The sequence below is a fragment of the Podarcis vaucheri genome, assembly GCF_965113315.1.
Source record: "Podarcis vaucheri genome assembly, chromosome: 5".
NCBI classification, from domain to species: Eukaryota; Metazoa; Chordata; class Lepidosauria; order Squamata; family Lacertidae; genus Podarcis; species Podarcis vaucheri.
In genome coordinates this window covers 10,015,897-10,043,881 of record NC_138763.1, presented here as the reverse complement: position 1 = coordinate 10,043,881, position 27,985 = coordinate 10,015,897, and the positions used below count along the sequence as shown (strand labels likewise).

Below are 27,985 nucleotides of genomic sequence, written 5' to 3'. Positions count from 1 at the left end.
GCACAGACACTGCAAATTAATTCTCTTCTGAGATTTAACTTCTCGAGCATCTTTAAAACAAAAACGAGCTAAGCCATTCCCCAAAGGCAGGTGAGTTTCTCAGCGTGAGAAAACGAGGAGACAAGCAGCGTCCGAGGCAAACAGATCCAGCTGGAGAGGGTGAAGTCCTGGGGCGCATTTTCGGGGAGGCAAGTGGCAGCCGGGGAGGCTGACTCCTGAGCCAAGCGCCCACAGCCCAGGGCTGCCAGTTTCCAAGAGGGCGGAATGCGAATTGTATAAAGCGGGGGAGCTGCCTCCGCTTTTACAAAGTGATCCTGGCCAATCAGCTTCCTCCCCAGAGCTCGCCTAATCCTGCCCAGGAACGAATGGAGCTCAGTGGCGCGCCCGGCCGGGAGGAAGGAGGAGCGTGAATGCGGGGTTTTCCCCGGGTTTCCTCTCTCTCCGCGCGTGGTCCTTCGCAGGCGCGCCTTTGCTTTGGGGCTCCCAAAGAGAGGCCGAAGGAGCGTCCCCTTGGCAGCCGGGTGGTTTCTCCTGCCTTTGCGAGGGTAAGCCATTCAATTAATTACATATCCGATTTTTTAAAAATACTGTGTGTGGACAGAATGCTTTTCGTTTCGGGAGATGGGCTGGGGAGCTTTTGCCGAGATCCTTCGTAAAAGGCAGCAACTTGATCGGAAGTTTTTTTCTGGGTTTTTCACATCGCAGCAGGAAAACACGATAGGAACTTCATATAAAGTTTTATTTCGAAACTTCCGAGCAAGTTCCTGCGCTCCGCCCCACCCCATGAATTTTTCGGAAAGGGTGACTATTAACGGAGCCTGAAACGCTGCAAATAGTTCACGAGGCCAGCCTATTGTCTAGGATTTTTCCCCTTTCACGCCTTTGAAAAAAGAGGGTCCCTTTTATGGCCTCGTTTGGGCTCCCTTCTCCTTTGGATGCGCGCGACCATTAACTTTTAAACTCCCGAAAGTAGGTGTGGTAATTGACTCGCTCGCTCCGGGAAGAGTTATTCGCAGCTGAATCGAGTGCCTTTCTGGGTTTGCTTTTGCAATCGCCATTCCTCTTACTCTTCCCGTTTTGAAAAGGAAGAGACCTCCCGCGAAAAAAACTCTTAAATGCAACTGCAGGGACTTTTACCTCTACCCACGACTGATCTTTCACCTCGTTTTGCACATTCCCGCGCCAGTCACTCCCGGCTTTGTGTGGTTGCGGGTGTTCCCTCCCGGCAAAAAACGAGCCGATCTAGCTGCCTGTGGCTTCTGGCGAAAATTGCAACGTCGACCCCAAAGGCACAGAGAGGCGCCGCCTCCCCCTTCTTCCTCCTCCAGCCTTAGGGAACGAGACCGATCCCCCCCGCCCTCTGCTTTTCATTTGAATTGCCTGTTGTGCAAATCTTGCTTTTTTCCCTACCCGCCAACACTTAATGGGAAGGCGAGTGCGCTTTCAAGCTTCCTTGCTTAGGCAATCCGACGCGTTCTCATTTCTGCGTCGTTGGGGCTATTATGCTTTGCAAGCTACCCGGAGCGGGCTAGTTTCTCCCACGCCCCCAACTAAGAGGGCAGGGCGGGGATTTCGCCCCTTCCTCGTTTAGCATTTTATTTTTTTTGGGGGGGGGAGGTGGGATGGGAGTGGGAGCAAAGAAACAAAGGAGTTCCCACAGTAACAGTTTTAATCCTTTGCAGCAAAATCGACAAGAGTCCTGGGGCACTGGAGAGAAAGCAACAGAGTCCATTGTGGCATCTGCTTTTGTAAGCCAGAGTCCCATACAGCGCCATTAAAAAAAAAAAAAGAAATCGCTGGTCTTTTAAGACGACCTGTGGAGTTTCCATAGTAGTGTCTTGTTTGGTTTGGGAGGAGGAGTTGCTCCCTTGCTTTGCACGGTGGATGGAATTTGCTGGTTCCTTTGGCAGCCTCTGCTGTCCCCTGCAGGTGGGATCCCAAATGGATTGCATGACCCTTCCCCCCTCTTGTAATCTTTTAAATTGCACAGAGACTTTTAATCTGAGTCGGAGGTTCGAGCCCCGCCTTGGGCGAGAAATTCCTGCATTGCAGGGGGTTGGGCTGTGTTATCTCCATGGTCCCTTCCAACTCTACAATTCCATGACTCTCTTGAGAGAGGATCTAGGAAGCCTGTATGTTCTGCAGCAACATGTGAAGAGGTTACTGTAGCACATCCACTCCCACCTTGGGGCTCTCCGAGTCGGTTTTTTTTAAAGAGCAACAACACTGCAATTCCTTCCAACAGTTCGACTTCATCCCCAAAGGTGCACTCTCCATTGGTTCCTGAGACAGGTGGATGCTAACCCACTACTCCCACTGGCTTGGGGTTGATAGGAGCTGCAGCCCAATACATCCGGAGGGTGCCAGGTTACAGTCTGTCTGCTAATAATAATAATAATAATAATTTATTATTTATACCCTGCCCATCTGGCTGAGTTTCCCCAGCCACTCTGGGCAGCTCCCAATCAAGTATTAAAAACAATACAGCGTTAAATATTAAAAACTTCCCTAAACAGGGCTGCCTTCAGATGTCTTTTAAAGATAGGATAGCTACTTATTTCCTTCACATCTGAAGGGAGGGTGTTCCACAGGGTGGGCGCCACTCGGCGCTGGATCTCAGTGTCCAGGCTGAACGATGGGGGTGGAGACGCTCCTTCAGGGCTTGCAGACTAAAAACAGGGAACCATCCTTCTAACTTAGCTTTGCAATTAGGGGAGTGTAGGTAACACCTGTCCTTTAGTTGTAGCAGCTGATGAGAAGGGACGAGGCCCTGCCTAGCTCTGCTTTAGGCTGTTTACACAAGAGATGTTTCAATTAAGGGGTTTTTTTTTCTTTCACTTCTCTTTGCTATCTCCCATACCTGTAATTGAAAAGTTAATTGGCTGGAGTATACAGCTGGGTATTTGTCACTTTCATTATTATTGTTATTTTTTTGCTGTTTTCCACACCTGTAATTGAAAAGTTAATTGGCTGGAGTGTACATGAAAGTCTACAATTTGTTGTTTGCGAGTGAATTACGGGACCTGTGAGGAGAGGGGTGGGGAAAACATTTTGAGTGCTGGTAAGCCTCTGCTAAAGGGACGCGGGTGCCGCTGTGGGTAAAACCTCAGCGCCTAGGACTTGCCGATCGCATGGTCGGCGGTTCGAATCCCCGTGGCGGGGTGTGCTCCCGTCGTTCAGTCCCAGCACCTGCCAACCTAGCAGTTCAAAAGCACCCCCGGGTGCAAGTAGATAAATAGGGACTGCTTACCAGCGGGAAGGTAAACGGCGTTCCGTGTGCTGCGCTAGCTCACCAGATGCAGCTTGTCACGCTGGCCACGTGACCCGGAAGTGTCTGCGGACAGCGCTGGCTCCCGGCCTCTAGAGTGAGATGAGCGCACAACCCTAGAGTCTGGCAAGACTGGCCCGTACGGGCAGGGGTACCTTTACCTTTACCTTTAAGCCTCTGCTAACTTTGTCAATCTGAATTTACTAGAGGCCTTTTTCTTTTCTTTTTTGTTTTCACAGGCATTTCTCAAGTTGTAAAAAAACACACCCATTAAGCCTCTTCCCTCCCCTCACTCCTGTTGCTAATGGAGGCCAATGACTCAGAATATGATTTTGTGCCCATCCTGAGAACAAAAATTTCCATAGTGTGTGTTAATATGGTTGAGGGCCCATAGGGAAGTTTATGCTAAAAAAAAGGTACTTTGCTGATTTATTGACAGTCAGCTTGTGGAACAACATGAAGAGCTTCCTGGAGTGGTGGTGGAAGCGAGTGGTTCCTCTGCATTCCATGCCTGTGAAGGCATCAGTAGAGCAAGCCCAGGAATATCTCTGAGGCTCTCCAAGGAGAGGGTGACATTGGGCTTTGAGAACCACTGGCAGCGATTATAACATTGCAGCAGCCTTCCTCAAACTGGTCCTCTCCATAATGTTGGACTACAACTCCCATCACTCCTGACCATTGGCTATTGTGGTTGGGACTGATGGGAGCTGCAGTCTCAACATTTGCAAAGCTAAGCAGGCTCTGGTATGTTTTCAAACTGTGCCTTCATTTTTGTTTTTATTATGTATTTTGTGTTTCTGTATTGTGGTTTATATGTTGTAACTGCCCTGAGACCTGCGGGTATAGAGTGGCATGCAAATTTAATAAATAATAATACATGATTTTTAAAAAACTTGATGTGTTGAGATTCGTGAATTGCAGGGGGGTGGACTAGACAACGCTTGGATGCTTTCCAACTACAGTTCTATGACCAGTGGGTGGGCGGGCACCAAGTTGTAGAAGGCTGCATGAGAGGGAAGAGCTGTACTGGTAGAGTACATGTTTTGCAAATAAAAAAGTTCCCGGTTCAATGCCAGGGATTGCCTGGTAGGGCTGGGAAAGACCCCTTGCTTGGAGAGTTGTTGCTGGATGGTGGTTTAAGAAAACCTCCTCTATTCTTAACACTGCTATAGGCAAGGGTATTTATTGTATATACAAAATGGAATATGTGCAAATAATTCCCTGAGGTGGTGATAAGCAGGGATATATACGCTGATATGATAGCAGAAGTGCAAAATAACTTGCATTATACTTGGAACAGGTTGTAACAAAGCAGTTTATGGCAACATCCAGCCTCTGTACCATGAATGGGTAGACACTGTATTTAGAAGGCAAAATGTGAATTCAAATCTAATTCTCGTTAGGTCTCTTATTAAGTCACTGTTGCTTCCATTCCCAGTTGTTACAGCTGTATAGTAAAAATCACTCAAGAGATGACTAAGATAAATATTGTTGTGCTGCCCTGCATTTGATGGGATATGATGGGTTCTAAAGATGTTCTGCATGTGGCGTTAATTTTTTATACATACCCTGCCTGTCTGTCTGAGTTTCCCCAGCCATTCTGGGCGGCTTACAGCACATATGAAAACATAGTAAAGGTTCGTGTTTCTCAGCATTGTATATTTCTCATGCCAACAAAATTAGCCTCAGCTATTGGTAAGAAGAAACAAGTTAATGTGTACATTTAAGCAGCTGCTTTTATTAAGAACGGGGCTAAAGACTTTTGTTGTACGGTGTTGAATATAGAGCTTAGGGCTTGTGGTAATAACTGCTTGCAAAATTAGTTCATTTCCTATAGTAGCCATCTGTTTATGGCAGACGCAGACACCTCCCCTCCACCAGTGTTTCCTGCTCTTAAACTTCCTTTATGTATCTTTCACTAAATTAGCCGACTGAGTGATGTGAGCGTGAATGGTTAAAGAGCTCAAAGGTTGAGGTGAGAGCAGAACGTGGAAAAAATGTGAAGGTCGCTGATCTTTTGTCTAAAATGCTGTAAGTACGTGGTCTACACAGTTCCTATTATATTGTGTGTCAGCTGCAGTGTTGGGTACTTGTCAAATGTAAAGGTGCAGTCTTGGAACATTTATTGTTAGAGATAACCCCATAGATGGAGGCTGCCTTGTTGTTGTTGTTTTGCAGACACCTGCCCCCACCATCTCCAATCCTCCCTTTATTTCATTGGTGCTGATAGCATTAAAGATTATTCTGATTATTTGGGTGGGTCTTTGTGTGTGTGTTCTGCCTAGTACTGTGCTATCTTGACTAAAAGCACATCTATGTTCATATCCACTTAATTATCATGGTATTCCCACAAAAAATCTTCGAATTATGGTATGGTGAGGTGGCGCAGCTGAGATTAGTCCTCTCCCCTTGCATAACTACATTTCCCATGAGCTTTCTGGGGAAGAGAATAGCTGTTGCATCAGTTTAAGTCTATGTGTAGCTTTGCTTTGGCTTAAGCATAATGGCAGTGGGAACATCTTGCCTTGATAAGAGTCCCATGTAGTTACTCCTTCAAAAAATGTTTCCCGTATACCATTATCTCTCTGCTCTATCCTCCTACGTTGTAGCTTTGCTAAGAGATTTGGTGTGGTGTGGTAATAAGAAGCTCTCTTGCTTATTGAGTAAGATAAAGGGAACCTGGGAGATGCTTCTGCATTCCCAGTACAAAAGATAGTGGCTAAACAACTGCATTTAACACAGAGTGGGAACCTGTGGCTCTCTAGCTGCTGCTAGACTGCAGCTCTCATCCTTCCTTGATCATTGGCCATGCTGCTCGCGGCTGATATGAACTGGAATCCAATAGTATCTGGAGGACCACATGTTCCTCATCCCTGGCTTAGTCGATCTGGAATCCAGTCCTTGCATGGCCACGGATGTGCCGCCTTGATTTTAAGTATTTGTTCCTAGGCTGTAGATCATTACAGATTTCATGAGTATAGCAGTGACCTCCTTGCATGCAGCTGTTAACAGGAAGCAAAGTGTGCACTCCTAATGGGGTGGCAAGGGATGGACTTTGCATCTCTGTAAGGAGCATGGCATGGAAGAGAGATTGCAGACTTTCCCTGCAGGAAATCCTCATCGTAGAGATGAAAGGTACTGCTATGAATTGGTTGGGTAACCCCATAATTCCTGGATTTAGTAAAAGTTCAAATTAATCAAGGTTTGATTAAACTTTGGGAAAGCCCCTGGATTTAGTTATGCTGAGAAGCCAAGCCACCTCGCCAGAGTCAGGTGGATGGGCCATTAGTGGAGGACAAAGTCGGTGATGGTCCATCAAGGAAACCACCAGCCCAGACACTGAGGTCCAGCTCTGAGGGTCTTCAGATGGTTCCCTCCCTGCGAGAAGTGAAGCTACAGGGAAGCAGGCAGAGGGCCTTCTTGGTAGTGGCGCCCGCCCTGTGGAACGCCCTCCCATCAGATGTCAAGGAAATAAACAACTCTCTGACTTTTACAAGACATCTGAAGGCAGCCCTGTTTAGGGAAGTTTTTAATGTTTGATGTTTTACTATGCTTTTAATTTTGTTGGGAGCCGCCCAGAGTGGCTTGGGAAACCCGGCCAGATCGGTGTGGGTTCAACAATAAATCAACATAGGGCAAGACTGCCAGGCAAGGGTGACTGGGGCCCCGGGGCCCTTCTTTGCTGGGTACTAGTGGGATAACAAGCTGGAACTAAGAGACACAGCGGATGGCTTTTTGCTGTCCTTTGGATTTAATGCTGCCGTTAAGGGGGAAGCCAGACCCTCTTTAGGATGTGAATGCTCCGCAATCCAGGTGCAGGTTGCATATATGTGTAAATAAAACCATATGAAACCATAGTCTCTGTAGTGCCACATTGTCCCCAAAGGGAACACAAATCCTGGGAAGCATGCCTGCAACCCCTGGAATCTTGCACTGCTTGAGGAGATTGGGGTGGTGTGTAATTATATTTTCTCTTCTGCCTGTATTGGAAAGGAGAAGAAAGCAAGTCTCAAGTTGCACTGTATGCTTGACATTGGGTTATGAACAGCATGGAGCTGGGTGCATCAGGAACTATCTAGCTATGTAATTGGTAGCTGCCACTTGTTTTGTGGATTGAAAACTTTTGGTATAATTAACTGTTCCTTGCATTCCGAAGCCACGGATAACCAGGCTCCCCACCCCACAATCTTAGAAAATGAATCAATGAAAATTGACCTTGGTTGCTGGGCAACTTTCTGTTATCAAATGGAATTGGGCTGAATTCCCTTTGGGGACAGGTTTGCAAACTAAAAAGGCCTCTTAAGTAATTGTTGGGTGGCTTGCCTTAAAGCCAGCTTGGTATGCTGCATCTACAGTTCGATCGTTTTCAGTATGTATATTTCCTGTAGGCTGGCACGCACAACAATTTCTACATAATTCCAGCCTGCTCTTCCCTACTCATGAACACACTGCTGCATATGATGAAACTCATGTGTGAAACAGTCTTTGGAGGATTCTTCATATTGGCAAGGCTATCTGACATTGCATCCTACATGCTGGCTGCTTTTTGCATGTCATGGTAAGCCATGTTTTATGGCTTACTAAGAACGCACAGATTGCTCACACCTGACTCCACCCTGCTTGTAAGCAGATGCAACAAACCCCAATCCTTGGATCCTGTGTCCAAATTGGGGGGCGGGGGGAGAGATGATGCTTCACTCTAAATAAACCATGACATAAAGCCAAGGTTTGTTCTTGGTTTACCAATTGTTCATCGGAATGACAGTGTGTTTGAATGAAACGGGTCACAATTCCTGGCTTGGACATAACAGGTAAACCAGGAATTGTTGCTGGGTGATCATTCTTGCTAGCAGGGAGGATTGAAGGAATCTGTGCATTCATGGCAGCCCACTAACCATGGCTTGCTGTGATATGCAAATGTTACCAGTCTTTTAATTGCAGCCTCCAAAAAGACTCGCAGGTCTGCTTCTGCTTTGGTCAGCAATGCACGCAAATCCACCCTCCAAATTTTCAATTTGCAGAGAACTCAGTCTTGTGTCTGTCTGAGCTATGGAACAGGGAGAAACCTGAGGCACTAAGAGATTCTCCATTCTCCTCTCCTGGCCTAGATAACTGTTCTAGTTACAAACTGGATAAGTGAATGACCTTTACAAAAACTAATGCGTGCTCTAAGTGCAGCAAATGACAGAAGCGAAAGTAAGCCTATTGTTGTACAAGTAGCTCCAGATATCAAGTTGTGCGCCTATACACTATAGTGTGCTCTAGAGTTTTTAAAACACCTAAGTTTTTAAACAGTCTTGAGTTTTTAAAACACCTAAAAGCTATTTGCCAAGTAATGCTACCTAGTGTAAGTTTGATTGTAATGTAGTTTTGTTTTTCAGGCTTTGCATTGAGTCAGTCTGTTGGTCCAACCAGTCCAGTAGTATCTACTGGCAACAACTCTTGGGTAGAAGTCTTGCAGCTGAATGTAGGGATGATTCAGGACAGGTCCATGAAAGCACTTCTCCATTCAGAGCATGGTTAAACTATGGAACTCCCTCGCCCAGGAGGCAGTCACCAACCTGAATGGCTTTAAAGAGGATTAGACAAATTCATGGAGGAGAGGGCACTCAAAGACTGTTGGCTACCATGTCTACCAAGCTCTGCCTCCACAGCTTGAAGTAATAATGCTTTTGGAGACCCATGGAACAGGATGCCAGACAAGATGTGCTATTGGCTCCATCCAATATTGGCTTTATTTATTTTTTGATTTTTTATTTATTTATTAAAGATTTCTTAGTTTACTTTTGTACAGCTATACTGGAGGGGTGAAGGTCAGGATGACCAATGGAGAGCCAGGCTAAGAACCTCTGAAGCCATATTATACAGCCATCTAAAAGCTAAAAGCACAAAGCCATTTTAGAAAGCTAAAGACTATTTCTCTTTCTCCTGTTTGCCACTGTGCCACCTTCTGCAGAGGCAGCTAGCTTGCAAGGATGTGGTTAAGGGTAGCTTGCACCGGCAGGAAGTTTGCCAGTTGAGGTTGGGCCATTTCTGAGAAACGACCCCTGACAAGGGCAAGTAGCAGGATGTTTGCTGACCGCCAGGCTCCAGATATAACTCTTAGGTGTGAAGTTGCTAAACCACAAGTACATTTCTGGGAAGCAGGGGGTTCAGGGGTACTTCCTGGAACTAGTAAAGAGGTTGAGTAGTTTATAAGCCAGTAGCGCCACCTAGTGGAATAGGCAACTTGGAACCGAAAGGACACACCAATTTGTTCATTGGTTGAGCTTTAATGAATATGCATCAATGACCATAGGAAATTGTCAATCATTGGCTAGGGGGATGCCAAGGGGCTGAACTATGCTTTGCAGAAAGGTATATAGGTAGGCTGCCCCTAAGGAGGGGTGGGCATTTTCTCATTTTCCTAAATGCACCCTTTGCTTTTGTCTGACAAAACCAAATAAAAATCTTCTTCTTTAAGAAACTTTGCTGCCTGATTTTTACATTCCTGGTCTGTATTTCTGCAGTCCCTTTCAATACCTCATGTTACATTTGCTTCAAGTTGCGTCCCACTGCAGCCCAGAAGTACCGGAAAGGGTTACTTCTGGGTTTTGCCACTCGTGCATGCGCAGACGCACAAAATGACATCATGCGCAGAAGCGGCAAATTGCGACCCGCACAGATGCGGGTTGCGTTCTTTTCAGGTTGCGAACGGACCTCTGGAACGGATCCCGTTCGCAACCAGAGGTACCACTGTACGTGCATTGTCTCTTTTTCCAGGTTGTGTTTTCTACAGATCAGTTTCGTTTGATGTGAGGCATTAGTGGTTCAATATTGTCTCTTTCTTGACACCTAACTGATCCTTCTAACTGGAGGTGCTGTGTTTCATCCCTGCTTGCAAAGCTCTAAAATGGAGCTATGGGAGGCGCATAGGATGCTTTGTTTGTCAATTAACTGGCTGCGTGTGCTTTTTGTTCCAAAACTGTAGTCCTAAGAAAAAGTCTGGCCAGCAGCCTTCATTTAATGCCCCTGGTGGGGTGGGGGGAACCCAAGGACTGTAACTGGCTAGTATCGTTGAGGTTCATTTGATGTCCAGGGTGAGTGAATCTGCTGTTTTCCACAGGCAGTTTGTTCTGAGCTAAGGCACCAGTGAAGTACTCTGTATGCCAGAAGACACAAGCTAGGTGAAGGCTGGATCAATATAATCTGAAGGAACCAAGATGTTGAGGGCTTGCAAGTTTCAATGTGCTGTAAAAGCTGAGCTCCGCACACAGCAGTGGGTGTATGCGAGCAGCTTGGTATGTAATAATGGGTGTTAACACTGACTTTTTCCTGTGACCATCACATGCTCATGCACTCATGTAAAAATAAGTACTGAGGAGTGAAGCTAGGACTGGTTGAGTAATGCTTCTATAGATGGCTAAATAGGCTTTCTGTGCCTTGAGGAAACCATTTCTGACCCTGTAAGGTCCTTTGTTTCATGTGGGTTGTATGCCCGTACTCTTAAAGCTTTGCGCTTAAACATGGTAGTGGGACAGAGCGAGCCAGGGCTCAGTGACTACTGATCTTGGCAAATGGAATAATCCATACTATTTTGGGGGGTGTATTGATTTGAGAAAGCTATTTCACTTGGGTAAAAGGCACCACAAAATTTGACGCCCTAGGTTAAGGACATTGGCAGAGCTTGCTCTGGATTAAGCCAGCATTCCATCTAGAATAGAATCCTGTTCTCACAGTGGCCAAGCCAGGTGCCCATGGGAAGCCTCCAAGCAGGACCTGAGTGCAACAGCTATCTCCCCACTTGTGAAGTCCTGAGTCTTCCAACATTCAGCTTCGCTAGATGGCCCTGAATTCTAGTGTTAGGGGAGAGGGAGGAAAACTTTTTGGTGTCCAGGGCAGCTGTCTACCAGCTCCATCAGGTATGCAGGCTGAGACCCTACCTGCCCACGAACTGTCTCACCAGAGTGGTGCATGCTCTGGTTACCTCCCGCTTGGACTACTGCAACACGCTCTACGTGAGGCTACCTTTGAATGGTGACTCGGAAACTGCAATTAATCCAGAATGCGGCAGCTAGACTGGTGACTGGGAGCGGCCGCCAAGACCACATAACACCGAACTTGAAAGACCTACATTGGCTCCCAGTACGTTTCTGAGCACAATTCAAAGTGTTGGTGCTGACCTTTAAAGCCCTAAATGGCCTTGGCCCAGTATACCTGAAGGAGAGTCTCCACCCCCATCGTTCAACCCGGACACTGAGGTCCAGCTCCAAGGGCCTTCTCGGTGGTGGCACCCGGCCTGTGGAACGTCCTCCCATCAGATGGAAAGGAAATAAACAACTCTCTGACATTTAGAAGGCATCTGAAGTCAGCCCTGTTTACAGAAGTTTTTAATGAATGATGTTTTAATGTATTTTTAATCTTTTGTTGGAAGCCGCCCAGAGTGGCTGGGTGGTGTATAAATAATAAATTATTATTATTATTATTACTACTATTATTTACTACTATTATTACTATTATTATATTTTCTGTCTGCTTTTTTGCACACCATGCGTAATTTTATACCCCGCTAAACACTTGCTTTTTCTCTAAATGGAAAAAGGCACAAATACTGTAACCTTTCCTCGTAAGAGTTGCTACAGACCACAGCAATCATTTTGATTGCCCTTTTCTAAACCTTTTCCAGGTCTGCAGTATCGTTTTTGTAGTGAAACAGTTAGAACGGCACACAGTATTCCAAGTGTAGTCCCAGCGTAAGAAATCCTAATGATCCCTAGCATGGATTTTGCCCTTTTTCACACTGACACACACAGGGTCAACATCTTAACTGAATTATCTGCTGTGGCCTGAAGCCCTGTAGACAATACTGCACTAGTAGGACAGATGGTCTTGATTCAATGTGAGACAGCTCTTTCTGTTCTTATCCTGTGTGCATATATAAAAAAACCTAGGGTAATTGAATAAATGACTTGGGTCCAAAATATCTAAAATATTTTCTCTGTCCATTTTCACAGAGGTTAAGGTCTGCATAGGAGGCTTTCCTTGTATCCCTCACCCCCCAATTGTGGAGGGCATCTAGCATTTCCATGGAATTGTAGAGTTGGAAGGGAACCAGAGGGTCATCTAGTCTAACCCCCTTCGGTGCAGGGATCTTTGCATTGTTCAGCTTTCACCATATGCTGAAATGCACCTCTTCACCCTGGCCTTTTGAAAGTTAAGGTGTTTTGTTTTGTGGGACTGTACTGACCTGTTCCATTCGGAACTGTTTCACTTGAAGCCCACCTTCGAACCAGGGAATAAATTTCATAAATGAGTAAAATAAAATGATTCTTTTTTTAACAACCAGTGACAGGTTGGAAGCCGCCTGAAAGCCAGTGTGCTGAGTGGTTTTATGTGGAGCCACATGCATGTGCACATCCTGTTCCTGTTAGCACATTTCTATGCTATCCTATCCATGTACAAACAGTGTAGTGTATATAGAGGGGATATATACTTTCTGCTGCTTACCCTAGCAGAATGGGGAGGTGTCTTTTGTGTGGCTAATGTGTGAGAGACACACAGAGACGACCCTGGGATGGGGTTGCTGACATTAGGAACCTGAAAACTATAAACTATATTGCAACCTTTTTCATCTGAAGACACTTTTGAAGTGAAGGTGTCAAATAAAACACTATGGAATCTAGTTTTCTGTGTTAAACCATTCAGCATGAATTTGTTAATTTCTTAAATTTACTGTATTTTTCGCCCTATAGGACACACTTTTTCCCCTCCAAAAATGAAGGGGAAATCTGGGTGCGTCCTATGGGGTGAATGCAGGCTTTTGCTGAAGCTTGGAGAGCGAGAGGGGTCGGTGCGCACCGACCCCTCTCGCTCTCCAGGCTTCGGGAACACATCCGCAGCCTAGGCAGCCCTGCGGGAGGTCCTGCAGGGATGTCTAGGCTGCGGATAGCAGCCTGCTTCCCGGAGCGTCGGGCGTCCTGAAAGCAGAGTGCCCGGCACTTCGGGAACACATCCGCAGCATGGGGAGACCTGCAGGAGTTCCCCAGAGGGCTCCCCACGCTGCGGATAGCAGAGCGCCCCTCACGCCAGGCAGACATGGGTCAGCCCTACAAGCTCGGGGGACAGCAGGGAGGCACAGCGCCGCCATCCCGCTGTTCCTCGACCTGGTTCGGTTTCCCCGACCTGCTTTGGGGGGGGGGAAATAAAGGGGGGGATTTCCTTTATTCCCCCCCCAAAAAAACTAGGTGCGTCCTATGGGACGAAAAATACGGTATATCCAGGCTTTCTTCTGTTGTGGAACCCAAGACACCACATGTGGTAATCCAGGCAGTCTCCCATCCAGTCTCCCTGACCAGACTCGGACCTGCTTACCATTAGCAAGGTGGTTGCCTCATTTGCCTTCAGATTACGCTCTGGGGCAAAGTCTAGCTTCCAGTCTTGCATTGCACATTTTAATACAAGAGTAATATGCAAACCAGCTTGCATGGTTACCCCACTCAGGTACTCAGTTACACAGTCAGTAGGTGACTGCTTGGGCAAATTGGGAGAAGCATCCAGAAAGGTCAAATAGGGGGTGGGTAATATTCCATTCCCCAAGATGTATAAAAGGTTGCATATCGAGGGCACAAAAATGCATCAGTCATAATAATAATAATAATAATAATAATAATAATAATAATAATAATAATAATTTATTATTTATACCCCGCCCATCAGGCTGGGCCTCCCCAGCCACTCTGGGCGGCTTCCATAAAAACCAAAAATACAATAAAATATCACACGTTAAAAAAAATACAAAAAAATATCACACCCTCAATGGTGTGAGGATGAAAACTGATAGTTTTAAAGGTTATAGGGAGTGCAAGGGAGGAAGTGAAGCCTTTTCAAATCGTAATTGCTTCCTGGAATTGCACATTGTGTGCCTTGTGGGCTTTCTACACTTACGCTTTAAAAGACTTTAAAAACCACTTCTACCTTGACAGTTTTCTCATGGTTTCCTTCATGTGTCATTACATTACTATTCCATTAATCCACCTGGATGCAAGGCACGCTGTCTGAGCGAGGCTTCAGAAATTGTTACATACAGAAGTTTTCCATGCCCTGACACTTGCGTAACTGTTGCATGACACAGTGCATTTGCAAAGGCTACAAAGCTCAGCCCGATATTTAATGAAATATTGTACTTTTGATCAGAGGGTGTATTTTTTGTGATTAAAGTACAGCTTGTACCAAAGGGATGTTTGTAATGGACTAGAAACTGGGCGTGTGTACATATTTCATTTAAAAGCCCTTTAATTATAAATGGAATCTGAACACCTGGGGGGAAAAATCTTTGTTTTTAGCAATAAAGTATGCGCTTAAGTGTAAGCACTGAAAATATTTTAACAAGAAATACAGTGGTGCCTCGCAAGATGAAAAGAATCCGTTCTGTGATTCTCTTCGTCTAGTGGTTTTTTCGTCTTGCGAAGCAAGCCCATTGATGGATTAGCGCTTTTAGCGGCTTATCGGATCAGCTGATAAGCGGCTTAGCGGCTTAGAAAAAGGGGGGGAGGAAAAAAACCTGGCAGGAACTCGCAAGACTTTTCATCTTGCGAAGCAAGCCCATAGGAAATTCGTTTTGCGAAGCACCTCCAAAACGGAAAACTCTTTCGTCTAGCGAGTTTTCCGTCTTGCGAGGCATTCGTCTTGCGGGGCACCACTGTAGCGAATGTGCATTCCCGTAGAACTTTCATATTTCTGATTTAAGCATTTTCACTATTCTTTCTCTCTATTTAAAGAACAGCTTATACAACTCCTGCAAGAAAAAGAGCGTTCTCCAATAAATGCCACTAGGGTGGCATTCTGAACACTTTAAATATTAGAGCCCTCTGTTTGCTACTCGTGTCATCCTTGGAGGAATGGTGGAGATTAAAAAGTACCAGCACTTCTAACTTTTGAATTGATGCAAGTAGTCCAAACTGATAATCGTTTATACCACTACCGAGAAGGCCCTCTGCCTGGTTCCCTGTAACTTGGCTTCTCGCAGTAAGGGAACCGCCAGAAGGCCCTCGGCGCTGGACCTCAGTGTCCGGGTAGAACGATGGGGGTGGAGACTCTCCTTCAGGTATACTGGACCGAGGCCGTTTAGGGCTTTAAAGGTCAGCATCAGTACTTTGAATTGTGCTCGGAAACGTACTGGGAGCCAATGTAGGTCTTTCAAGACCGATGTTATGTGGTCTTGGCGGCCGCTTCCAGTCACCAGTCTGGCTGCTGCGTTCTGGATTAGTTGTAGTTTCCGGGTCACCTTCAAAGGTAGCCCCACGTAGAGCACGTTGCAGTAGTCCAAGCGGGAGATAACCAGAGCATGCACCACTCTGGCGAGGCAGTCCGCAGGCAGATAGGGTCTCAGCCTGCATACCAGATGGAGCTGGTAAACAGCTGCCCTGGACACGGATTTGACCTGTGTCTCCATGGACAGCTGTGAGTCCAAGATGACTCCCAGGCTGCGCACCTGCTCCTTCAGGGGCACAGTTACCCCATTCAGGACCAGGGAATCCTCCACACCTGCCCGCCTCCTGTCCCCCAGAAACAGTACTTCTGTCTTGTCAGGATTCAATCTCAATCTGTTAGCTGCAAGGGGTTTGTTGGCAGAAAAAAATTGGGTGGATGATGAACTTGTTTAATTAATTAGCAACTGGGATAAGAAGAGAGTTACCCTGGCATTCCAGATAGATCGGGCAATATAATGTTGCTTCTCTTTCCACCCCAGCCCCCCAATAACTTAGGACTGCTTTCTAGCATTTATTTTTTTAGCATGCAGGCTAAAACGAGCCTTGTCTAGGCAGTTGCTGAGTGTTTCATTTGTTTGTGTAATTTTATGTAACCAAAATAATAGAGCTTGACTCAACTGCAGAAAGTGCTGATTTCAACTGTGTTAAAAAAAAAACTGCTTCTGCAGCTTTTCTCCCTCCTGTTGCACACCACAAGCTGCAAACCTTGGCTACGTCTGTCCAAGTTGTTAATCATAGCACAGGCCATCTACCAGAAAAAAAACCCCAAACGGTTCCCTTTCCGCTAGGAGGGTAAATACCATGTGCTGGTTGTGTTCAGCTGGAGCACCTCAAGACTGCTTCAGGCCAGCTGCATCTCACATGATGCCTGAATTTCTTTGAACCGAGACAAAGATCCTGTACTCCTCTTACTATAAATCTGAAATTATAAGGCATTTAGGCTGTTGCAAGTTCTGCAAGCAATTCCCTTTCTTGCTAAACCTCTACCGAGGAATGGTTAAATCACAGCTGTGATGAATATTATTTAGCATATAATGCTTGTCTGTTATGGGTTGGCCACCCACGGTTTAATTAAACTGCTTCACAGATAACGTTCCAAACAACTACAGGAATTTGTGAGTTACTTGTGAGAGGAGAGCAAGCTGAACTCTTTAATTTGGCCTAGAGTTGTGGTTCCCAACGTTGGGCACACACCCAACAGGGGGGCAATTCGTGAATAGGTTAGACCAAGTTAATGGCCTTTTAGGCTTCCTCCACGTGAACAGGAATTCACTTTTTGAATATTAAGTATTATGTGTCACTGGGATTTTAGAAATGCTTAGGTGGGGCATGGCAAAAAAGAAAGAAAGTTGGAAACCAAAGATGCCTGGCTGTAAGCCTGCCCTGCTTGTACATGGAATATGCACTCTAATGCAAAATACAGTAGTTGCTGTGCATTGCTTTTAAATTCAAAATTGTGTTTCTAGCCACCATGAGGCTAAGAGTTCTGCAGGTTTGGCTTATAGGAAGACAGGCTTTACCCCTGTATTTCTTTCTAGTTTTCTTTCTCCTGTCACAAAGGGCTCTTTCACATTGCCTCAGGTTTTGGGGAAGAGTAGTACAGGTGTGGATTCCTGCTTCGCCACAGTGCGGTCAGTGACTCGCAGGTTGTTTCAGTTGGTAGTCATGAGCTTCACTGAAGGGGCAGTGGTTACACTCGTACAATGCTGTTTTGCATGACTTCGGCTTTCATATTTGTTAAGGGGCTTTTGTGGTTTTTTGGGCAGGGGGATCGGAGTCCTGATCATGAGATATACCGTATTTTTCGCTCTATAGGACGCACCGGACAATAGGACGCACCTTGTTTTGGGGGGGGGGACAAGAAAAAAAAATTCTCCCCCTCTCTGCCCAGCACCCCTTCAGCGAAGCGGCAGGAAGCGCTGTGCAGAGAGGGGGAGAATTTTCCCCCTCTTGTTTTCCCCCTCTAAAACAAGGTGCCGTTCAAGGTGCGTTCAGCCGCCTTCAGGCTGCTACCTTGGAAGCCCGGAGAGCGAGAGGGGTCGGTGTGCACCGACCCCTCTCACTCTCCAGGCTTCAGGTTCCTTTCGACCTGCTCTTTGGGGCTGGCAGGAGGAAGCCCACCACCAGCCCCAAAGAGCAGGTCAGGGAGCGGGGAAAGGCGTGCAGCGGAGAGGCTCCTGCCATAGCCCCCCGTGTGCTCTCCAGGCTGGAGAGGTGACACGCAGCTATAGAGGCTCCTGCCGTAGTCGCGCGTCACCTCTCCAGCTGGGAGAGGGTCGCGGGGGGCTGCTTTAGCCGCGTGCACTCTCTCCCTGCCGGAGAGGTGGTGCGCGGCTAAAGAGACTTCTGCCATAGTCGCGCGTCACCTCTCCAGCTGGGAGAGGGTCGCGGGGGGCTGCTATAGCCGTGCATGCGCTCTCCCGGCTGGAGAGGTGACGCGCGGGTATAGAGGCTCCTGCCAAAACCGCCTGTCACCTCTCCAGCCGGGAGAGGGTCTCGGGGGGCTTGTTTAGCTAAAGAAGCCCCCTGCGACCCTCTCCCGGCTGGAGAAGTGGTGTGCGGCTAAAGAGGCTCCTGCCATAGCCGCGCGCCACCTCTCCAGCCGGGAGAGGGTCACGGGGCTATGGCTTCTTCGCTCCATAGGACGCACACACATTTCCCCTTCATTTTTGAAGGGGAAAAAGTGCGACCTATAGAGCGAAAAATACGGTATTCAAAGTCAAAGTGGTTTAAAACACTGAGAGGGCAGAAGAATAGAGTCCCCTGTCTATCTTGCCTATCTCACACACAGGCACACTCACTCTGAAATGGTAGTTAGGGCCTCTCATGGACCCAAATGGAGACCAAAAGTAGCTTTAACTGGACCCTAGCAAACAAGGGGCAGATTATAGTGAAACTGCTATTTCAGAGGCGACTGCTTTATTAAATTTCTGGCCTTGTGACGTAGCGATTAGTCCGATAGGGTGATTAGCAATAAAGTTAGCATGGTGCTTTATAGATTTTATTTTTCAAATCGTCACAGCACAGTGCTTTATGCTTCATTTGGGGGAAAACTGGGTAGTGATAGAGATCAGATCTTGCATTGTGGAGAATGAGTGAAGAAAACGCTTGTCTGCCTGCCTTGTGATTACCTTCAGGTGTGGTAATAAAAGGCTCTTGTTTTTGTGGGCGGTGGCGGCTATGAACATGCTTCCTGTGTCTGAACAAATGCTGCTTTTTTTGAAGAGCTAGCGCATGCAGTGGAGATGGAAGAAAGGCCTGAGATTCAAATTTCACGTTTCTTTCCCCTCCGCCACTTGGACTGTTTATGGAAGCAGGCAGGCGACTGTTTCTCCTCAGAAAGCGTCATGGCCGCCTAGCCCTCCTCACTGAAGTGGGTCTCTCCTCAGGCAGCCTGAGGGAAATTTAGGAGAGACGGGGGGGCATTGCTGTCACCTTTTTGCCCCCGAGGCCACGGCCACTGTCCCCAGTCCTCACACAGAAGGCTGGCTTTTATATGTGCCTTTTTAAACAACCAAATCTCCTGCTAGCCATTGGCTTCAAATGGTATCTTACAGCTGCACCCTGCGCAAAGAAAAAGTTCCTTGCTTACCACACGGAGCTTTCTGCTTTTAGGTGTTCTGTTTTTTAATTAGTTAATCTTGCGCAAGACAGCCCAAAACAACCAAACAGACAGGACCCCCAACCCCGTCCCCCAACACACATAAGTACATTAAAACCAAGAGGAAAAATTAATAAAAGCATCCCTGCCCACACAGGTTAACAGCCCTGCTGCCTTCAGATAAATTCATTTTAGACAACCCATTTGGGACTCCACACCACAGATTTTAATCCTAATAGGCCTGGGAAGGGGTGAATTTTCCTAGGAGGTCACACTTGGGGGGACAGTTGCCCCCTGTTGAAGCACAGGGCGTCTGATTTTGGGGAGCAGAGGGCCGGCTGAAGACAGCACAGGTGTTTAGCTCCATTTACGACCTCCATTGCATCCAAACATACAGGCGGTGTTTGTAATTAAACAGCAAACTATGGCACAAACAAAAACCACGTTCTTTCTCAGTACAAGGCCATTTTTAATGCTTTGTGACCAGAAACCTAAGTACTTCTGCTGGTTTCTGCAAGTTCTGGATCTACTAAATCTCGTTTTAATGACTCAACCGCTGTAGAATTACATTGGGACAATTGAAGATTTTTTTAATGCAGCCTTATGAAAGATGCTATTCCTTTCTTTTCCTTGTAAACATCTGCTTGAGGCCATCTTCCCGTCCCCTCCTCAGATTTAAGTCCTGTACTGAAGAAGCTTTTATGGGTGCATGCTGAATAGGATAGCAGAGTACCTGACACATGGATATTTTAATTTCTAGAGTGCTTGTTAATATGTCCACGGGTAGAGAAATGCTACTTGCATTTTTCCACCATGCTGTCAGGTTTCCCTTAAAATTACACATACACTCAAATAGGCCTGGATGATACATCAACATTTTATCGCCCAGGACTGGTATGAGGAGCAGACAGTGATGTTGGCTTCACTCAGCTGTATATCGCTGGTGAAACCGCCATCCCACTCTGCCCTCATACTGCGCAGAGGGAGAAATTTGGTATATTGCCAGATTGCGATGTTTGGCTGGTGATGTTAAAAAGCTGGTATCGCCGAGCCCTACACTCAAAACACCATGTAAGGCTGAATACTGGCAAAGAAATGTACATACCTGGAATACCTCGTTTTTCATTGTCTCAACATTGTCAGAATATCATTTTAAAAGGATACTACATGTCTTTTTCGTGAAAGTGGTGTAAACTGGTCTTGTAAATTAGCAACGAATGAATAAGCTTGGGCAAGCTGCTAGTTCTGCTCCCCCTATCTGCAATATTGGGATAATATTGACTTGCCATGGAGAACTATTAAGAATTAATGAGAATTTGTCTGAAGTGAACCATTGAACTTCAATATAAATGTTCTGTAGTGCGATGAAATTCTGTGTACTTGATTGCTGCATATCAGATAGTCAAGAACTTATGACTGCAGCAGTCTGATGTTTGACTCCCCAATTTCCATCAACCCCAGACAGCGTGGCCAGCGGTCAGTTATGATGTAAGTTGTAGTCTAGCAAGATTTGGATGACCACAAGTTCCCCACCCCTGGTTTCTGGAATGGCATGGAATTCAGCCATGCATGGGGAAGTGCTAGTATCTGTTTGATACAAATAAGTCCAAAATTTGAGTAATTATCCTTCACTTGTTGTGTTTTTGTATTTTTAGTGGTCTTCTATGGGATTATAACTGTGATTTAAAATGTAATAACATTTGGCTAAAGTATTTTCTTTCCTATATTTTGCAGATGTCTTAAGCCGTAAGAGAACAAATGCAAGATAATCATTCGATCAGCTAAAGATGCAGCAGAGCAAAGACTATATTCAGCAGGTGCTGTTGTCCAGACTCTACTTCACACCTTCCATTCCAGCAAAACAACTTTTGAAGCAAGATGACTTATAAAAGTTGGCGTATGAGGATTTTATTAAGGCTGCTGTCCAAAATAAATATTCATCTACGATGAACACTTCCCCTGAAGGAGAGACTGTGAACTCTTTTGCGAAAACAAGAACTCTGTTTAAAAATAAAGATCCTTAACTGTAGTTGGACATAAGAAGAGTGCATCAGAATGTACATTAATCATAGAAGAGTAAGAAAATGCCAATTTGTACAGCTATTTGCCACTTGTTTTGTGCTGTCTCTCATGGTTTTTTGGGGACCACTTGACAATAGTATTGTGAGCCACATGAAGTCTTACTCTTATAGATACCTCATAAATAGCTATGATTTTGTGAATGAAAGCTTATCTATCAGTAAGGACTTGGATAGGGTAGCAGGCTGTCAATACTTGATCAACCACAAGGAGAAATGTCAAAAGCAAGATGTTCTGCTGCTTCTGCTTGTGAAGTCTTCACCTGAGAACCGTCACCGGAGAGACTCTATTCGGAAAACGTGGGGTAATGAAAGGTACGTCCGTTACTATCTTCAGGCCAACATAAAGACCCTGTTTGTGTTGGGGCAGCCAAGAAACCTTACAGACAGAGACTATATGCAAATGAGGCTTCAAACAGAAGACAAGTTTTACGGCGACCTGATTCAAGGAGACTTCTTAGATACTTTCTACAACCTTACCCACAAATTACTCATGCAGTTTAGCTGGGTAAATAAGTTCTGTCCTCACGCCAAGTTTGTTATGTCAGCAGATGATGACATTTTCATCCACATGCCAAATCTTGTTGCATACCTCCAAAATCTAGCACAAGTTGGTGTTCAGAATTTTTGGATTGGGCGTGTCCATCGTGGAGCACCTCCCGTAAGAGACAAGAAAAGCAAATACTATGTTCCCTATGAAATGTATCCCTGGCCTGCGTATCCGGATTACACAGCAGGAGCTGCGTATGTAATATCGAGTGACGTAGCAGCTAAAGTATATGCAGCCTCGCAGACTCTTAATTCAAGCCTTTACATCGATGATGTTTTCATGGGTCTCTGTGCCAACAAAATGGGAATTGAACCACAACACCATCCCTTTTTTTCTGGGGAAGGGAAGGCTCCATATCACCCATGCATTTACAACAAAATGATGACTTCTCATGGACATGTAGAAGACCTTCGCTACCTTTGGAAGCAGGCTACGGATCCAAAAGTGAAAAACATTTCCTCTGGAGTTTTGGGTAAAATATATTGTAGAATTGTTAATGTTATGCTTCTTTGCAGATTAGACTATCAGGACACATATCCCTGTGTTGCTGCATTTTCCTAATACTTGAATAGACTTGTTGAGCCAAAAATCTGAAATCTCCAGCTCTTTTCTCCCTTGACACATGAAAAATGAACATAAAATATTATGTGAAAACTTTAAATGTGAATGTTTGCCTATATCCCACACTAATCTAATGGCTTCAACAAAGTTTTCTTGGCTCTATTGAACCATTTGCTCCCATATGTTAGAGTGTATTTGTCCAAGAGACTTAAAGAACTGGCTAGATATTACTGAAAACTGTATGTTTACACTTCCAATTCTAAACTAGCTGTAATTACCATATGGAATTGAATTTGGAAATCAGATTATTTGAAAACCATGTACATCTTCTGTTTATAATACGATTTGGAAAGAGCAGGTAAAGTAGGCAGCTCAGATAAATGCAATGATGAAAGTATTGATGTACTAGTTAAATAATGTTTTCTCCCCCACTCCAATGCACAATCACATGTTGATTGTATGTCTTATCAATCCAATGGCACTGTGCCTATTACCACTACATCACAGTCCATCACAGTGATAATTCAGTCCTAACTTTACAAACCTTGATCCTATACAAGTGGTGCTCATGCTGGCTTCAAGCACTGGTTCAAATGAATCCTGAAAAACTTCATCTCTATTTCAAAATTTTGTAAAACAACTTAAAAAAATGTAAAATCTTGCAACCGAAGCACTGATCTCTGAACAAAAAAAAAAAATCACACTTAATTATTCTTCGCCTCCCAGTTGGTCTTCACTGCAAATATATTTTCATCCTGTTCACTTCTGTTAAACTTAATCAGCAGGAGACACTGTTTTATCTGAAAGTGTAGGATTACACAGCACAAGAGTGGCTTCTAAAGTTCAGAAAGGTGTAAAACACACCAATCCATGTCAGCTACTTACATGAATAAATTCCCTACCAATTCATGTTTTAAGGGACTTTGCAATCAATCTATGAATCCGAAATAGAAAATGCATAAGTTCTGCTAGTGCAAGAACTTTTGCCCGCAGAATGGACTCTCCCTCCCTCTCCTCTCTGCCCCCTAAATATGTTGTAAGAGTTCCCTCAAACTTCTGGAGCAAATTTGGGGGACATGGGGAAAGAAGAGGGAGTGGAAGCTGTTTCTTAGTTGTATGCTGTCCTGTTTTACAGCAGGGATGGGGAACCTCTGACTCTCCAGATATGGGACTACAACTCCCATCATCCCTAACCATTGGCCATGCCAGTTGGAACACAGCTGATGAAAGTTGTAGTTCAACAACATCTGGAGGGGCACAGGTTCCCCAGTGCTGTTTTACAGGGTGGGTTGGAACTGAATTTATTTGCTTGCACCTACCATGCCGCATAAGGTTCAAGGCAAAAGGGTTTGCATAGTTTGGGGAGGGGAGAATCTTGGCCGTCTCTCCTCATCGCCCTGTTCCCCCAGGCTACTGGCTTTGCTTTAAAATCAAAATTGCATACAATGTAGGGCTAATGGAACATGGATTTTTATTGGTGTTTAATTTCTATATTGCTATAACCAGTTTCAAACAGACATCCCATTGACAGCTAGCTTAATGCCACCCAGTAACAGTCGAAATATGCTTAAGAGTTTGGGTCTTGTTAGCAGGCCTTTGCTTTGTCTGAAGTGCTAGTCCAGTGACCACAATGCTCAAGTGACCACAAGATTTAAGGCCTAATGTATAGCTAGCACCTAAAACTTATGTTGACTGTTGGAAGTGCTGTATGTGTTTTGTGTTTTACAGCAGGTATGTTCTGCTTTTAAAAGTATTTATTAGCTAGCTTTAAAGGGATATGGAGATGGTTTCGTACTACTTTAGCTTGCAGAAGAATGTTTAACAATTTAAAGAAGTTATGAAGGCACTCTTTCCAGGAAAAGAGAGCTCGACATTTTCTTATCCTTCTGGGTTCTGAACATTGATTGTCTTTATATATTTGAAACTGGAAATTCTTGAGTTTGCCAGTGCTCCAGATGCAAGGTTGTTAGACTTTTATTTTTCCACTTCACAGGTAAAATTGCTTCAGCCTGAATGGTAACTTCAGGTACTAGTTTTGACACTGTTGCACAAAAGTGTTTATTTAAAGCAATTACTTGTTTGGTTTGCAGCTATTTGATATGATTTTTTTTATTACAGAAATGACTATTTATTCGTGACACTTTTGCTCTGTATCACATTTTGTAAAATACTTGTTTTCAATAAACAATTTTGTGTTATTTTGTAAATGTGTTCTACTTTGATATCTGAAGTCACTGAGGATACAATCTTAAGGCTCCATCTGCTGGGATGAGCAGAATTGGGAGCCAGCGGATCTCTGGCCCACCTGGAAGGTCACCATCTTACGGTAACTCCAACAACCTGGTTTAGCAGAAGATAGGCTGGGGTATGTCCCAGATTAGCTAGCGTTTTAAACCAGGGGTCGGCAAGGTTTATCTTGCCTGGGCCAGAACGGTCCTACAGAGATCCCTCCGTGGGCCGGATCGCGTGCGTGCCCACAATTTTCAGCATCTGTCTCTGTGCAGACGTGATTTTCAGCATCTGTGTCTGCGCAGACGCGACTTCTGGCGCCACGGAAGCGAGTCCCCCGTGCCACGCCAGTTTAGCGCAGTGTGTGAGTGGGCAACTCGGTTCGGGGGCGGCTTGTGGGCTGGTCAAACGACCTCCGCGGGCCGCTTCTGGCCCATGGGCCTTAGGTTGCTGACCCCTGTTTTAAACCAGCATAAGCCCTGAAAAGGGGTATGGCAGGGGTCTGCAACCCGCGGCTCCGGAGCCACATATGGCTCTTTTACACCTTTGCCGCGGCTCCGGGGCGGATACTAGCGAGGGGAGGAGGCGCATTGTGCACCCCGACACGCCCCACTGTGGCGGGTGCTGTACTGGCTGTGATGTCGCATGGGGGCGGTGCGTGCGTTAGTCACGCACAGTCCCGACGTCGCCTTCCCGCCCGCTGTCAGATCGCGGCTCCGGAGATATATTTGTTTTAAATGTCGCAATGGTTTTGCGGCTCCCAGTTTTTTTCCCCTTCGGAAACGGGTCCAAGTGGCTCTTTTGTCTTAAAGGTTGCAGACCCCTGGGGTATGGCAATGATGGGATCCTAAGGTCATTCAGCATAATCAACAAGTTGGGAACACAGTTTAAGTTAAGCTGGTTTAAAGGCATAGATAGAGTAACTCAATCTATTTAAAGGCTTGCTTTCCCCCTGGCAAGTTCCAATCTTCCACTGAATTGTGCACATCCCTAAAGTCTTCACGTATCAGGATATACACTTTCCAGCAGACTGGAAAGTGTATATCAAAACAATGTCTGGGCCCTTTCACTTGGTCCTGTTGCAGAAATCTGACCTTTAGTGAGAGATTATCTTACTTCCTGGTTTAGGAAATTGCACTCCAGAATGGTAGTGGGAGAAGGATCTGGTTTCCATCTCTCAAATGGAATTAACCATTAACCACCTTTACAGTGTAAGCTACCAGTCTGCTGCGCAAAGGCAAAGTGATGTTTTTTACTAATAATGTGTAAAATTTACCAAATCTAGATGTGATAAACTTCAAAATTAAACCTCTCCCACCCTTACTTGCATGCAAGAGGATTATCAGTTTTTGCAGTGTGCTTTGTGCAATACTAAATGTCACAAATACCAGAGGAACGTCATTTGAAAAACCATTTCATATTTGTTTATGACAGATTTTATTATTTTACTATTTTCTTACATGCTAAGTAAAAGTGAAACTTAACTCTCCCAAGAGAGGATGAGGGAAGACGAGCAAAACCACTATGCAGGAATTTGTTCAGGCTCATCTATGTAGCACTGAGCCATGGAGTACCATTACAAGCAAATGTAGCTAATGCATCCAGTCCATTTCATTTGCTCCTTCTACAGGTGCTTTCAACTCCCTGCCTTAACTCTAGAAAACGGCAGACAGTGTTACCCTATTTTGAGTGCGGAAGCTTGTTATTCAAGGCATTAAGAAAGTTTGTGAATACTCATTAAAAGGTCGTAAATGTCTGCTGACAGAGCAGGTCTAAGTTATAACTCAGTCTGTTGTATTGTAAATCACCTGTTTGGGGGCCTTTGCAGAAAGGTGGCATATAAATGCAGTATATCAGCAAAACATGGGTTGCGATGCAAAAAAAGTATTTTCTTTAAACCAATTATTTCTTCTGGTAGAAATTGGTTTCATCCTTACCTCCTCCTGGTGGAAAGATTTTCTTCACTTTCACTCATCACTAAGACTCTGCTGGAACCTCCCTGACTTGCTTCATGCATTACTTCAATCTGGAAAATGAACACAAAGCAGAGATGTCTGACTAAAGGCTTCTTTTCATCTACAATACTTTGCTCTATAATAATAACAGCCAGATAGCTGTCAGTAGTGGTTTGTTAGTGTGGTCTGTCTCCAGAACAGCCAGTATCTTGGAGACACACATGCTACAAAATTCCTGCTTAGTAGCAGGTCCTATTCATGATGTAGATCAATAAGAAGTCATATGTATGCTGATAATACACTTTTGTTGCTGTGTGTACAATGATTTTCGTGCTGAAGAATTCTAGTGGAAAAGATTTCTAGTATCTGTAAGCTCATAGGAAGTTTTATATGAAGTCACACTGTTGGTTCCTATTCTGACAACTCTCAGTGGCTCTTTGGGATCTTGAGCAGTCACCACCTGTTTCTTGATCCTTTCTGCACTAGATTGATCTTGGTCAGTGTTTTTTTCTATGGCTGAGCTATGGACCCTTCCCTGTTGCAGTTTTTATTATAGCCTAAAAAGATGTGGTTAAACCTGTCACCATCTTCCCATAGGCTGCTAAATTACCCAATTCTAAGTGCTGAATAAATTCAGTGTTGTTTTTTTAACAGATCTTAGAAACTTTCTTCTTGGAATTTTAATTTCTACAGTTACTTGTTTTAGAGCTTTTCTTCATTTTCCACCTGGAATTTATTTCTGCGGACTTCCTGCTTTCTAAGGTTTTCTTTCTTCACCTGTTCCTGCTCCCTTCCCACGTCCTATTTTGAGCCAGAGAGACTGTGTTTTTTGCTGCTGTTCCCTTGCCTCAAGCCGCTTGCAAACAAGGGAAGCAGATCAGGGAAGCAGTGAGTGATTCCCGCTCATCAGCTGTTGTGTGGGGCAGAGCGGTAGCGCCATTTTAGGGCACTTGGGAGACGTTTTTAACGACCTTTTAGAATTGACCTTGTCAACTGAATTCCACTCGCAAAATAGCAACAGTCTGTGGAAGAAGCCACAGATAGGAAACATGTGGATTAGAACAATGAAGCTGATAAACAAAGCAGGAGACTCTCATAATTTATGGGTCTAAGTGTTTATTGCCTCTTTGTTTACTGTGAGACAGTGATATTGAAAAATTGCCCCCTTAAATTAAAATCTTTTAATGGTCAGAATGGGGGCAAGGAGAGATGGAAGCAGCTTAGGACATTTTCAGAGTTAAAACTCTGCCATGAATCTTTTTATCAAAAAGCTAGTCACTAAGCAAAAAATAGTGGTGGTAACTTGGTTTTTCTCGTTTGGAGACCGTACCCAAAGTAAAAAACTACCTTCCTACCTTAATTCCACCTTTCATCTTCTTTACACTTTTCTTTTTCGACAAGTCTGCTTCAGAGATGGATTTGGGAGGACTAGAAATTTCTACTGATTTCCTGTTGGCAGCTGAAATAAGACAAAAAGCCCCATATAGTATCAGAA

The 27,985-nt window shown here is 44.9% G+C and overlaps 2 protein-coding genes across 10 annotated transcripts in view; one reads left to right on the top strand and one right to left on the bottom strand.

The window, feature by feature from the left end:
• MCF2L2 (MCF.2 cell line derived transforming sequence-like 2) overlaps window positions 1-27,985 on the bottom strand; it is a 244,322-nt gene that overhangs the window by 117,673 nt on the left and 98,664 nt on the right. For all 6 annotated transcript variants that reach the window (XM_082223915.1, XM_082223920.1, XM_082223916.1 and 3 more), the window contains 2 exons: window positions 27,846-27,949; window positions 26,473-26,561 (listed from right to left, as the gene is read on the bottom strand). In XM_082223915.1, coding sequence (XP_082080041.1) covers window positions 26,473-26,561; window positions 27,846-27,949 — 193 coding nt within the window. The remainder of the gene's footprint in view (window positions 1-26,472; window positions 26,562-27,845; window positions 27,950-27,985) is intronic.
• Window positions 231-24,513, top strand: B3GNT5 (UDP-GlcNAc:betaGal beta-1,3-N-acetylglucosaminyltransferase 5). 4 transcript variants are annotated; one of them, XM_082224555.1, is made up of 2 exons: window positions 231-545; window positions 20,852-24,513. In XM_082224555.1, exon 2 carries the CDS (start codon window positions 21,173-21,175, stop codon window positions 22,304-22,306), a length of 1,134 nt encoding a protein of 377 aa, XP_082080681.1. In that variant the 5' UTR covers window positions 231-545; window positions 20,852-21,172; the 3' UTR covers window positions 22,307-24,513. The 4 variants fall into 4 exon arrangements, with proteins under 4 accessions (XP_082080681.1, XP_082080684.1, XP_082080683.1 ...); XM_082224558.1 differs by lacking the exon at window positions 231-545 and adding an exon at window positions 5,210-5,299; XM_082224557.1 differs by lacking the exon at window positions 231-545 and adding an exon at window positions 18,233-18,653.

Excerpts from the sequence above, each read along its gene's own strand:
- B3GNT5 (XM_082224555.1), top strand. The coding sequence starts at position 21,173 with ATGTACATTAATCATAGAAGAGTAAGAAAATGCCAATTTGTACAGCTA.